Source organism: Drosophila albomicans, chromosome X, assembly GCF_009650485.2.
Source record: "Drosophila albomicans strain 15112-1751.03 chromosome X, ASM965048v2, whole genome shotgun sequence".
In the NCBI taxonomy this organism is placed as follows: Eukaryota; Metazoa; Arthropoda; class Insecta; order Diptera; family Drosophilidae; genus Drosophila; species Drosophila albomicans.
Genome location: NC_047627.2, coordinates 5750359 through 5764328, shown reverse-complemented (window position 1 = coordinate 5764328; position 13970 = coordinate 5750359). Strand labels below are relative to the sequence as shown.

At 41.3% G+C, this 13970-nt stretch overlaps 3 protein-coding genes across 4 annotated transcripts; 1 reads left to right on the top strand and 2 right to left on the bottom strand.

The window, feature by feature from the left end:
• Window positions 1-299: 299 nt before the first annotated feature.
• On the bottom strand, window positions 300-6883 carry LOC117577815 (zinc finger CCCH domain-containing protein 18). Of its 2 annotated transcripts, none has more exons than XM_034262749.2 (6): window positions 6435-6883; window positions 4056-4894; window positions 2406-3993; window positions 1460-1612; window positions 1264-1392; window positions 300-1201 (listed from the first exon to the last, which is right to left on the bottom strand). In XM_034262749.2, the coding sequence occupies exons 2-6, from the start codon at window positions 4860-4862 to the stop codon at window positions 912-914; spliced, it is 2967 nt and encodes a 988-aa protein (XP_034118640.1). In that variant the 5' UTR covers window positions 4863-4894; window positions 6435-6883; the 3' UTR covers window positions 300-911. The 2 variants fall into 2 exon arrangements, with proteins under 2 accessions (XP_034118640.1, XP_051857821.1); XM_052001861.1 differs by lacking the exon at window positions 6435-6883 and adding an exon at window positions 5683-6268.
• Window positions 6884-7020: 137 nt separating this feature from the next.
• On the top strand, window positions 7021-9690 carry LOC117577822 (protein ABHD11). The gene is made up of 5 exons (XM_034262761.2): window positions 7021-7502; window positions 7561-7734; window positions 7798-8027; window positions 8101-8238; window positions 9474-9690. The coding sequence occupies exons 1-5, from the start codon at window positions 7197-7199 to the stop codon at window positions 9604-9606; spliced, it is 981 nt and encodes a 326-aa protein (XP_034118652.1). The 5' UTR covers window positions 7021-7196; the 3' UTR covers window positions 9607-9690.
• Window positions 9691-9745: 55 nt separating this feature from the next.
• On the bottom strand, window positions 9746-13491 carry LOC117577777 (protein unc-119 homolog). Its single transcript, XM_034262696.2, has 4 exons — window positions 12931-13491; window positions 12177-12787; window positions 11947-12119; window positions 9746-10705 (listed from the first exon to the last, which is right to left on the bottom strand). Exons 2-4 carry the CDS (start codon window positions 12713-12715, stop codon window positions 10587-10589), a joined length of 831 nt encoding a protein of 276 aa, XP_034118587.1. The 5' UTR covers window positions 12716-12787; window positions 12931-13491; the 3' UTR covers window positions 9746-10586.
• Between the last annotated feature and the right edge of the window lie 479 nt (window positions 13492-13970).

The window sequence follows — 13970 nt, the reverse complement described above, 5'->3', positions numbered from 1 at the left end:
GGCATAAAACGTTGAGCAACAAACTAAAGCTGACTGCTATAATAGTATCTGACAATTGCTTGCTGCTATGCCAAACCAATTTGCAATTTATTGAAATGAATAAAATAAATTAAAAACAATCTTGAATTAATTATAAAAATATGCATGTGTATTTATCGATAATTCATATGATATCTAAAGTTTAAGAAAATTTTACAGCAAATTCAGATACAAACTTCTTCAAGCAACTCATGGAGGGGAAATCCCTAGAACTTATAAAGTCAACATTTGTAAAATATAAATGTAATTAAAAGATACACTTATGAATATGAAATTTCTTTCATTTGTTGTTTTTTTTTTATTATTATTATTATTTATGTACCTATACATGTGTGTGTATATTATAGTTATCATAGTCAGTGTACGTTCTGTCGGGCTCCAAACGGAGCGCGATAAAATGACGAAAAAAAAACTTGTAGAGCGATGGTAAATAATGGAGAATTAATTAAAATCTAAATGCATTGAATCGTTTGAATTGTTTCACTTTTTGTAACGGCCAATCGACACAATATATCGATGATGTGCGATGTGTGAAATGTGTGTTCCTTAATCTTCATCTTCGTCTTCGTCTTCTTTGCTTTGCTTTCAATGAGAGGCTGATGCTGATACTGATGCAGATGTCGATACCGATGCTATTGTTAATGATATTACAGATGCAGATGCGAATGCGGATGGACAAGTCCAAAAGCTGACCAAGCTGGTCAGCACAAATACGCAAGGAAAAAAAGCGATTGTTGAGGAGAATTCATCATCGGGAGCTGTATCTGTATCCGTATGTTTATCTTAAGATGAATCTGTTCTTGCTGTTGATGTTGCTGCTGTTGTTGAATCGGTGCTTGTATCTGATGTTGATGCTGTGCTTGTTGTTGTCATCAGGTCAATTTGGAGCGCTTCTTGGCGATGGCATCCTCGACAGCACGCAGCTGTTTGAGCAGCTCCTCGCGTCGCGATTTCTTGCCATCCTTGTCCTTGTCCTTATCCTTCTCCTTGTCCTTCTCTTTGTCCTTGTCCTTATCCTTATCTTTATCCTTCTCCTTGCCGTTGTCCTTGTCGGAGTCGGGCGAATTTGTTGGCGATGCAAGCGCCGATACGCCCACCATAGTCGATGGCTTCTTAATCTCAATGGAAATGGGTGAACGCTTCTTGGCCGCTTGTTCCGTGGCTGCAATGCATAATCATTAATTGAATGATTGAATTGATTGATTGAATGCATGTTTAACTTACGTTTTTTGATTAGTTTGCGCTCGTTGAGCGCCTTGTCTGTGGCACGAACACGTTTCTGTGGCGTTTCCCGCGATCCCGACGAGCTGTCCGATGACGACGACGCCGAATCCGAATCTGAATACGATGTATCTAAAAAAAAGAGTTCGATTTCTTAGCATTCAACATTTCCAACAACATTTCCATCGCTGTTGCCTACCCGATTCCGATGAACTAGAGCTGCGACGACGCCTCAGCTTATCCAGTTTCTTAGGCGCTGGCGACAGCTTCTTGCGCTTCGAGGCGGGACTGTGTGCACCGGCCGCACGCTTCTCCATCGCCGATCGCTTATAAGGCGGCGAGGCGCTACCCTCTGCAAAAAGAAAAGAGATAAACAATTAGTGAATGAGAAGGGAAAAAGGTTTGCTTAATATAGCAATTAAGGTGTGGAATTATTTTGATTACGTTTCTATTCTGCAGTCCCTTGTTTTTAATGCTCACGAATTTCATAACCAAACTCTATCTTTAATCTTCGTCTTTCATATTGTTTTCGTTCTGACGTCCCGAATTTTGAGAATTTAATTTCCCCGTATTTTCATTTTTCAACTTTTATTGCGACTGGCACTTGGTCACAATCATAAAGACATAAAGACAATAATTGTAATAATATTAACTAGCTACGAAGAAGCAATTCCGATTCCGTTTTCTTCTAGGTTTTCTAGAATCTCTGCAGCAAGAGCTAAATTATATTATTATCGTTTAAATATCATACAGAATTCATTATTTATTTGATGTGTATTTAGTATTCGTCAATCTTTCATATTTTTCTGAGCTCCCGAATTTCGAGAATTCCCCGCATTTCCTTTAAGTTTTATCTAAACTTTTATTGCAACTCCATTCCAGTTGTTCCATTCATAAAGGTTCAAAAACAATTCATAAAGTGAACTAAAATAATAATTGTAATACCATCTAAACTGATTTCGTTTTCTTCTAGGTTTTTGAGGAGCTGTATTATATGATCGTTTAACTACTCATCACAATTTTGGTTTTATGACTAGCAATTCGCAGTCCTTAATTTAAAATGTAACTACTTTAAAACTGCACTATTTTATCACACAATCCTAAGCTAAATCCCCTTTGAATTCGTGAGGTAATTTCCCACTTACTTGGCGATCTCCTGGGTCGTCGTGGTATTTGACTGGGCGATCGCGCGGATCGTCCGGCTGCATGGCGGCGCGCAGAGGAGCCGGACATTAGCTTGTGCGAATAGCGGCGCTTGCGATCCGAGGCGCTGCTGGAACGCGACGAATCCGAGCTGGAATCGCTCTGTGAACTGTTCGAGCTGGAATAGGATGAGTTGCTGCTGTAGCTGCGACGATCGCGTCGCCGGCGATCCTCCCGATCGTACGATGCACCGCGACCAATCGATTTCGATCGCATCCACGGATCACTCCACTCATCGCCCCGTCCCACCGCCTCGACACGCTGCACAATCACCTCGCGGGTCGGCCTCAGACGTCGATCATCCTCGTACTGTGGCATTCGATGGGGCGGCAACTCTCGGTACCTCGCCATCCGACCGTAGGCATCCACATCCTCGTATGCCATCGGCGGCATATAAGGTGCCCGATATCGATCCGGTGGCTGGCCGTACATCGAATACACCGAGGGTAACAGTGCCCGGGTATTCCCGTGGGGCATGGGATTGTTGGGTGGCAGATCGCGACCGACGCTGGGTGAACTGCCGCGCTCCTTCAGATAGTAGGGATCCTTCTCGAGTTCGTCGGGCGACAGTGTCAGATTCATTTTCTTGTCCTCAAAGTCCATGTCCTGCTCCTTGCGTTTGTTCGCCTTGCGCATCATCTCCTTGGCGGTGCGCAGTCCCCGTTCCCAGGCATTCTCCACGACCACGGGCACATCGCCGGGCAGCAGGAGACCACTGCGCGCATCATGATGTCCACCACCGCCACCAACACCGCCGCCTCCACCGCCACCGCCTGCCGCTCCGGCCCCGTACATGGCCGCATGATGCATGCCGGCGGCGCTGCGATGATGCAGTGCAGCTGGTCGCTCGTTGCGATAGTCGTGATAATCGGAGGCGCCGGATGACCCGCCGCCAGCCATGTGACTGCTGTAGGCACTGTTGCTGGGGGCACGCGAGGAGCCGGCACCACTGCCGCCACCGCCACCGCTGCCGCCGCTCTGCATGGGCACCGAACGCACCAGGCTCTCGAACATCGTGTAGTTGCCCTTGTCGGTGACACCGGGATGCAGGAAGCGACAGCTCATGCCCCAGGTGCATTGGCCGCGCGTATAGAATCGACAGACGGGCTTCGGTTCCGTTTCCTCGGGTCGTTTCTCGTCCTCATCGGACACCTCGCCCTCCTCCAGCTCCTCATCCTTTTTCTTTTTCTTTGCCGACTCGGCGGCATCGCGTTGCCGCTGCTCATCATCATCGTCGCCATCGTTGTCGTCGTCACGCACCTCGCCATCGCCATCGCCATCACCATCGGCTTCGCTCAGTTTGCCCTCGTCATCCTTGTTGGACGCTGTTGAACCTTTCTTCGCTGTGTTTGCTGCCTTTTTGCTGTTGGCATCGCTGCCATCGACATTGGCGCCGCCTTCCGCCTCATGTTCGGCATCAAGCTCTTTGCTCAGATCAGGACATTCACCCTCCTCGGCTTCAAAGTCGAGAGCATCATCATCGTGTGGCTTCACCACCAGATCATCTAAACCATTCGCCTTTTCCACATCCTGCAAATGTGCATAACAATTAATGAAATTGTATTTATCGTGTTAAAAAGATCGAATCGTACCTTTTCTTTACTACTGGCTTTGGTGTCTGAACCCTGCGAATCACTGGGCGACTTGCGTGATTTGCCATTGAGCGCAGGAGACCTTTGCGAGACAGCTGGCAGCGAATCATTGGAGATGGCACCCTCCTCATCATCGTCATCACGATCGCGATCATTGTCATCGTCGTTGTGCCGTGACGAAACATGCTTGGACGGCGGCGCCTGTTTCTCCATATCAATGTCGCTCACATCGCTGAGATCCTCGTGACTAATGTTAAGATCAACGGCCGCCTGACTGTACAACTGTTCTGGACTATTGCTCCGGCTTCGCGTCGAGCTAGGGCGCGATTTTTGCCTTGGCGATGCAGAGTTCGCCTTTGCAGCAGTGGCAGCATCGCCTCCACCATTGGATGCAGTCGTTGCTGGCGCCGGATCCGCTGCAGCAGTTGCTGCTGCTTGTGCTGCTGACGTCGCTGTCTCATCATCGTCGTCATCGTCATCATCATCGCTGGAGCTACTGCTGCTTGAGCCGCTGCTGTCGCTGCCGCTGCTGCTGCTTGAGCTTTTCTTTGAGCCTTTCGCTTTCGATCGATCGCTGCGACTTGAGCTGGAGCTGCTCGATGAGCTGCTGCTGCTCGACACCGATTGCGCTGGACTATTCATGGCGCCATCTTTCAAGGATGCTGCACCATCGTCGCCATTATTGTCATTGCCGGCAGCGTCTTGGCCTTGGCCACCAACAGCATCCTCTGCTGGCGTCGTTGGGCGTGAGTTTGATTCTGATGATGAGCTGGAGCTGCCATCATCGGACTCCATATTGACGCCCATCTGTTAGACGGACTTCTTTCCCTCGATTTATTCTGCGGGAGATGCCAAAGATTAGTACAAGGGATTCGAAGTGCTGCTCAGGCGCATAAAGCTATTTAGCATATATGTATATATATATGGTATAAATCTAAAATCTAAATATCTTGACAAATCCCAAGAAATCACGTCTTCAAAAAAAAAAAAACAAAAAAATAGCGATGAAAACTACGTTGATCCTTAAACGTAATGATAAAGTAGACAGAGAGAGAGTTATAGAGAACGAGGGAGAGAGAGCGAGTGCGAGAGAGGCATAGGAAAAGACAAGAGTCAAAGAAAGATGGACTGTGTATGAAAGCCGCCCTAAAGCTGCGTGTGGTTATCGATAACGAACACCCTGTCTGCCATGCCACCAGAAGCCTATCGCTTTTTAAAGTTTTATCGATCGCAAGCAGACAAAACTATCGAAACGAAGTCAGCTCTCTCAACGAAACATTTTTTGATTGGCAAAGAAACGCGAACTGAGAGATAAAGAAGAAAGCAAGAAGAAGAAGGAACATGTGTGGAGGCAAACTTGATCGACATCTTATATATATGTATTTATATATTATCTATGTATATATATATTGGTTTTTCATTCCTTTTTTTGCATTTTTTTTATTTTGGTTTTTTTTTTCTTTTTGTGTGTGTTGAACAGTGTCGTCGACTGTGCATATATCTTTTGATTAGCGGTCGACATCTTTTTTCGATTTGCATTTCTTTTTTTTTTTAGTTTTGTCAGGGGGGAAAGAAAAGTTTCTGAACGTTTTTATTAAATTTTCTGTTCACTTTGTTGAATTCTTACCTTCATCATTGTATTTTTATTATTTATGTTTTCTTTTTTATACAGTCTTGCTTATTATTTATTTTTTGTTTTGTGTGTTTTCTACTTTTCGTTAATTGAAATTTTGTTGAAAAACGACTTTACGCGAACGAAAGACAAAAACAGAGATTGAGCAAAAATTTTGGCAAATGAGTTAACAATAAATTACAACGAGAACACTAAGTTAATTGCTCAGATCTCAGGGCTACAAATAAATACAGCAAGACAAACACACACACACACATAGAAACACACACAGATATATAGAGGTGTACATGAGTGTATATATTATACACACACCCACACACGCATGTAACTTATGTGACAACTACAACGTCACATACGTTTTGCAGTCTTTTTTGTTGGTACTTTTTTCGGTATTTTTTGGTAAACGTTTTCGCACTTTTCGCGACCGACAAAGTTTTATTTTATTTAATGCAAAGTTTTACTTTTTACGTCTTTCAAGCACATTGTTATTTTTGTTTCACAGAAATCACAAAATTCTACGAGATTTTAATTTTTTTTGTTTTGCTTTTTACTTTTTATACATTTGTTATTTACTTTTTTTTTTTGTTTTGTGTGTAAAACCACTTTTCACTTACGTAGTGTTGGAGGGGAAAAAATAGAATACTTGAAAATATATATATATCAATCAATCGGTTGGAAATAAATAAATTAATTGCAATGTGCAGTTTATTGCTGCTCTTATTGCTCTTGTCGTTGTTGTTGCTCACCTATAGGGAATTTTTATATGGCCGCAGTTGCGGGCTTTACTCCTTCGCTCTCCTCACTCCCTCACGCTTGCACTCTAGCTCCAGCAAGCAAAAAAGAAAGCAAGCGTTAGCTGGCGGGGGCAGCGGGCGGGTAGTCTGGCGGCTCCGGCTCCGTCAATCGTGTACTGGTTTGTAGTGTGTGTGCAAGTGCTTGTTTGGGTGTGTGTGTGGAATCGAACCAATTTGCTTTCGTCAATTTCCTCTCTGCTGCTGTTGTAATCCAGTTGTCCTCTATGTGGCCAGAGTATTGGTTTTGTTGCTGTCACCGTGTGATGCAGCCTTTTACCTGATTTGTAATAAAAACGCAGACGTCAAAATGTTTTGCGAATATTAAACATATTTCGTATAGATCCAAAACGATTTTTTGTCCCCCCAAAAAAGCGAAGCCGCCGCAACTGCAGAAAATTGTAGAGACGAGCGCCGTTTTCGTGCCACTATCGATAGCACAAGTATCGCACATCGCCATGCACTACCACGCCACCAATCGATAGCAGTCTGTAGTTGCTTGTTTATTTGTGTAGCACATGATTAAAGCAGGCGTTCGACAAACAAACAAAACAATAAAAAAAAATTAAATTGTATTTTTTGAAATTTATATCAAACACAAAAACAAAACTGGAGTTGCGCTATCGATAATGTAAAGTGGTAGCCGCAGCAGTAGCAGCTAACAATCGGAAATGTTGCATATCGATAACTGAACCTTAGCAACTCTACATAGCGACCATGCAGCTGTTTAACGGAACGTTACGTTGTCTGCTTCGAGCGGCACATCGTCCTGGAAAATATGCGGCTCACCTTTCTGCAGCTGCAGCAGCAACAGCAACACGTGCTCCACAACAACAACAACAATGGCAGCGACACTATTCCCTCTCTGCCGACCCCGCACCCATTGCCATGGCCTACGAAATGTTTGAAACGCCCAATACGGATACGAATAAACCGCCGCTCATGATAATGCATGGACTCTTTGGCTCCAAGCAGAATTGGCGCAGTGTCGGTCGAGCCATTGCCAGCAAAACCAATCGACGCGTAAGTCGCTCCTCTGCCCCCCTCCTCCTGCACAGCTGTTCAATGCATTTCCTCGCAGGTCTTTACGGTCGATTTACGCAATCATGGCGATAGTCCGCATGCGAACACACACAATTCAGCGGGTATGACGGCGGATATCAAAACGTTCCTGGCCGCAAATGGCATCAGCAAGGTCAGCCTGATGGGTCACAGCATGGGCGGTCGAGCCTCCATGCATTTCAGCTTATATAACGTAAGTTGTCCAAGTTATCTTAGGTATTCCCCTTTTGCAAACATTGCATTCTAATTTGAATAGACGCAACTGGTGGAACGTCTGATTGTGGTGGACATATCGCCGGTGTCCATGCCCCGTACGCTGGATGAAATGAATTCCATTATGCTGGGCATGCAGGAGGTTGTGCTGCCCTCTAATATCCCGCTGTCCGAGGCACGTCAACGGGCCAAACAACATCTGCTCAAAACTGTGGCCGCCGACTCCGTGGACTTTATAATGCTGAATCTCCGCAAGCGGCCGGATACGGGCGAGTACGTCTCACGTCACTCTTTAGGCCAGCTGTGCTGCTAATGCTTTTTGTAATGCTTTCTCTTGCCTTTGTAGATTCCACTGGGCTTGTAATGTGGACGTGCTGCGCAGCAGTCTGAATGGCTTTCTCAACTACGGACGCAACATACACAACAAGGGACCGTTCCTGGGTCCCGCCACCTTCATCTGTGGCAGCCACTCTCCCTACATGAAGTGAGTAATGCATCGAATTTAGAGTGTATGCAATCTATAAACATACAATTTCTTGTTCTAAATGAAACATCAACACATTGCTTTAAAGATAAGAGCTATATAGAAGGCTGAAATTTTGCACAAAGCAGCGACTTATAAAATTCCGATTCTATAAAAAATAACTCACAATCTAATACATATAACAGACCTTTAAGCTTTTGTTTGTCTTCACTGGCTAAATGCCTAAACTCTTAACGCATTCCACGAACGGTAAGAACTACAAGGCTGCGATATTTCAAGTCGAAGTTAGCCCTAGACTTACAAACTTCTTCAGTTTTTTAGATCTTTGTATTTCTCATTATTAATTTCCCATATACACACAATTGTTTGTTCGAACTAACTGAACTCTTAACGCATTGCCCAATCGGTAAGACCTAGAAGGCTGCGATATTTCAAGTCGAAGTTAGGCTTATACTTACAAACTTCTTCAGCTTTCTAGACCTTACTTTGTCTTAAACTTTATTCATCCTGCATATTCATAAAATTCTTTGTTCGAACTAATTGAACTCTTAATGCATTCCCCAATCGGTAAGAGCTAGGAGGCTGCTAGATTTCAAGTCGAAGTTAGGCGTAGACTTACAAACTTTCTCGGCCCTTTAGATCTTACCTTTTGTTCCACATGTTTTATCTTGCATTTACACAAAATACTCTTTTTTTTTAAAGAACTGAATATTTAACGCATTGCCCAAACGGTAAGACCTAGAAGGCTGCGAGGTTTGAAGTCGAAGTTAGGCTTAGACTTACAAACTTTCTTGCCCCTTTAAACCTTACTTTGTATTCCACATTATTCAGTTTGCATATACACAAAATTCTTTGTTTTAAATGCGGTACAGACTGGAAGGCTGCGAGGAGGTGAAATAATGCATTAATTTGAAAAATTCTTCAGCGGCTTAGACTTTAACTGATCTTTCATATTTTTTATATTGCATATACATAAAATTGTCTGTTTTAAATAACTAAAGGTACAAGCTGGAAGGTTGCAGGATTTCAGTTCCTAGATTTACTTTCTCAGCCCTTTTGAACTTTATCTTGTCTTCCATATTTCTTATTTTGTATTTATATAAAATTCTCAGTACCAGCTGACTGAATTTATAACCTTAACCTAAACGGTAAGAGCTGGAATGTTGTTATAACCGACTTTTAGACTTCACCTTGTCCTTCGATTTATACTCATCTTGTGCCTTTGTCTTTTGCAGTCCCGACGATTGGCCTGAGGTGCTGCATTTCTTTCCCAATGCGAATTTGCACTGGCTGGAGACTGGACACTTGGTGCATCTGGAGAAGCCGCATGATTTCATCAAACTAACCACGGATTTTCTAAATAGTTAAACGGTCCAAAAGCGTCTCTCTCTTTACAAACTGTTTGTTAATACGACCTTCGTTTAAAGCGAGAGAGTCAATAAATTTAAATACTACTAGAATTTAGTAATGCTTTTTTTTGAACCTGCCACCAAAATGAATTAAACAATTTTGTAATTGTTACATTTCGAATGTAAATTTAATTCTTGTTCTCATGTGTTTTTCTTTTTCAGTTTTTTGTTTTGTTTCATTTCATTTCTTTTTGTTTTTTTTTTTGTTTGTTTTTGGAATTCATAGTTCATTAAAATATCTATACAAATACACTGAGAAAAACTGAGAAAGTCAAAAAATGGTAAATGGAAACTGCAAAATGCTGCATGATTTTTTGAGTGTGTGTGTTGCGTACGAATGTATGTGTGTGTGTGTGTGTGAGAATGTGTGAGTGATTTGCTTAAATTACGAAATAAATAAATACAACTAAGTGGAGGGAGGGGCAGGGGTTTGAGGGGGAGGGGGAATTAGGGGAATCACATTGCACTTAAAAATTAAATTGATTTCTTTGCCAACTCTTTTCTTGTTTTCCACTTTCCTCCTCTTATAAATGAACACAGTTTGCGTGCGTGTGTGTGTGTGTGAGACTGTGTGTGTGTGTTTATCATAATAAATACATTAAACAGGAATGGTGGGTAAAACATTGTGCTAAGGCTAAAATGGTTGTTGTTTTTTTCTTTGTTTTCCTTTTTCAATTTCTTGTTTTTGCTTTGGTTTTGTTTTGCTTTATGTGCGTATATGTCTTGTATGTGTGTGTGTGTCTGAGTATTTGGTGTGTGTGTGTGTGTGAGTCAGCTTCGTAGTTTTTTTTCTTTTGGTTGTTATTTAGTTTAGTTTTTTTGCTCTAGGTTTTAGATTTAGTTCTTAGTTTTCTTAGCATCAATCCTTCAATCAATTCTTTAGCTTCTTTCTGTCTCTTTCTTTCTCTCGTTTCTCTCTCTGTCTCTTTCTTTCGATCTCTAGACGATAATGCCTCCATCGTAGGCGTAATCCGCTTTGTTGTGCATCACGAGTCGATTTTCCACAAAGTAAAAGCTGTCCGAGCGCGTCTCAAAGGGACTCGATATCATTTCAGCAACTGAAAAATCAAAATTAATAATGACATAATGACTAAATTTAAATTAACAAGAATATAGTATTTGATATTCGTTGTTTCCAAAAATAAATTTGAAATATTGTTTACAATTTTTTCTCTAAACATAGTTTAACTTTTTAGTAAAATTCTGATATTTAAATACTAAAAATTAAAATAATATGAAAAAATTAATCGCTTTTCGTTTCCAAAAAGAATTTCGAATATTCTATAAATTTTCTTTATAAACTTTCTCGCTAAACAAAGCCTAAGTTTATAGTAATATTCTAAAATATAAAAATTTTAAATTTTTCGAAATTTTTTTTGCCATTTTTGTATACAATTTCTTTATAAACTATTTCGATAAACATAGCCTAACTTTTTGGTAAAACTCTGATATTTAAATTTGCTTTAAATTTAAATAAACAATAATATAATATTCGCTATTTTTCGTTTCTACAAAGAATTTAGAATATTGTATACAATTTCTTAAAAATTTTCTATAAACAAAGCTTAACTTTTAGTAAAATACTGATATTTAAATATTTAAAATTTTCCAGAAATTCGTCGCTAATAAAGTATACAATTTTTTATAAACTTGTTCGCTAAACAGCTTTAAGTAAAATTCGATATTCATTATTTCTAAAAATATTTTGGAATATTGTTTAAAATTGTTTTCTTTGAGTAACATTTGTATATTGAAATATTTTAAATTTTCCCGAATTTCTTTGTCACTCTTTAAACTTCCTCTTTATAACACTTTCTAAGTTTACTGAAATATCTTATTTATAATCTATCTAATGAATCATATTATTATAACACAATTAAAAATGCTAAACATTAATAAGTTATCTAATTAATCTCATCATTGAAAATAAAACGCTAAAAAGTACATATTTCAAATTCATTTCCCACAAAACATTATTACAATCTATAATATCTAATGTATGAACTCGAGATTCTTTAAAAACAATGAAACAAATCAACATTGTGGCCGCTAAGCTAATTCACTTAAATTAAAGTTTTAATTTAGTGATTATTAAATTCCTAAATTATTTCCAATAAGTTTAACATAAGTATACATTAAAATGAACAGTATAAGAAACTAATGCAATGTGACCATTAATTGAAATACATGTAAACTAAAACGGCGCTTAAGCGAGATACGCGATTAATCAGTTTCTAGCTTATAACTATGCTTGAAATATGGGTTCACTATTTCACAGAGCACAGAACCACATACTCACCCAGGTCTGGTGGAAGATTAGGAAACTCGTAGATGTGCTCGCACGTATTCTTGGAATATGGAATGCAATAGCCGAACTCAAAGTCAAAGGTCTTAAGCAAACGATCGCGAAAGAAATGTCGCTCGATCATCCGGAAATTGTTGACTGGCTGGCTGCCCACCGTGAACTCCACGCTATAAAAGATTGATTATAGAAGACAGAGATCTGCATAATAATAATCAAGTACTTACGTGGCTCCGACGGTCTTGAGATTGAGAAATGCCGGCGTGAACTGATAGCGCACATAGCGTCCGGCATTTGGATCGGCAGTGTCATCGAGCGACAGCTCTTCGGCTGCCGCCAGCATTGTGTCCTCCATGGAGAGGCCATCGGGAAACTGTTCGCTGGGCGGCTTGGCGATCTCAAAGAGAACGGCTCCACTTTCGAGATCGCGTATCTTGAAGCGTGTGAAATCGATCTCAAAGACATTCGCATTCGCCGTACACAGATAATCATCGGTGATCTTATTCAGATGCAACACATCGTCGGGCGTCACATTCATTGGCAGCGATTTGTTGACGCTGCTGCTGCTTCCGCTGCCGTTGCCATCGTTGCCGCTGCCCGCAGCTGTTGATGATGCCGACGATGATGATGCAGTTCCTCCGCTAGCTGTGGCCGTTGTTGTGGCAGCGGAATCGTTGCTGCTGCCGCCGCCGCCCCCGCTGCTGCTGCTGTTGGACGCTCCTGCAGCTGTGGGCACTGGATTCAGTTGTTTGCCAACGACGCTCATGGCCGCTGTTTACTCGCTTGCTCGCTCACTCTCACGCTCGCTCACGCTTGGACGACTACAGGGTGTTTCAGGCTATTCAGTGTGTGCACACGCATAAAAAGAGACAAAAAGAAACGTACACCAAACAAATCAAAGTTGAATTTTTGAACTTTTGCACATTGCAGGGAAGACCGAGAAAATGAAAACACAAAGTAAAAAACAGAAATGAAACTAACCAATAATAATGCATGTACGCAAAGTTGCCATAACAAATAAGAGCACACAACGCACACACACACACACGCGCAGCAAAAATGTGTGCAGAAGTGTATTAAACGCGACCCAATTTCTGGAAAAGCTGCCTGCTGCTACTGCTGCTGCCTTTGTTTGTATTTGTTTTTCTCCGTCTCTGTCGCAATTGCTGTGTATATGTTGTGTGTGTGTGTGTGCGAGCGTGCGTTTTCGTGTTGGTGTGCGTGTGTGTGTTGGTGTGTGCGTGTGCGTGTTTTGCTAGCGTTCGTTGCCTTTGTTGTTGCTGTGCTTGTTCTTGTTATTTTTTTAGCTTTTGCTTTTTCGCCTAATTCCTTCCAGGCAGCAGCTGCTGCCAATATTTGTTGTTATTGTTGTTCACTCTCAATCTCTCTCCGTGCCGCACACACGATTAGTATGTATGGCCTAGTTGCTGGTTGCAACAATTAAATTGTTGACATTTTTGCAATTATATTTGTTGAATATTTATTTTCGTGTTAATCTTCTAACGCGTTCACACACACACACACACGCAAACACCAACACGTCCGACAGTGTGACCGCAACGGGTATTTCAATTTAAAATCACTTTGCTGCGACAAATATACCGAAAGCAGAAAATACTTGTTATTCGATACAGCAAAATACAACCACTCAATTACAGTATACGCATAATTGTGCTGTTCGATCTAAGCTAAGTAAACCGCCATTGTTATTGTCTATGAACCATTTAAAGTGCTAACATTAGATACGTAAATCATGTGTTTTGTTATTTAATACCATTTAATATCCGTTTTTCCAGCGCACATATATCGATAACACTGCGCTCAGTTGTGCGCAAAATTCGCGCACTTTTGCGCAATGTGTTTATTTAATTTCGGAGTGTGCACACACTGTTGGGCGCGCGAAACACATTTTTTGAATTTTCGAGTTCGTTGTGTATACGTTAGTTTACTTTTTATAAACAGTTTGTAAGGTAAATTATGAATTTGAAATTAACGATATAGCTTGCAAGTGTGTGTTTTTG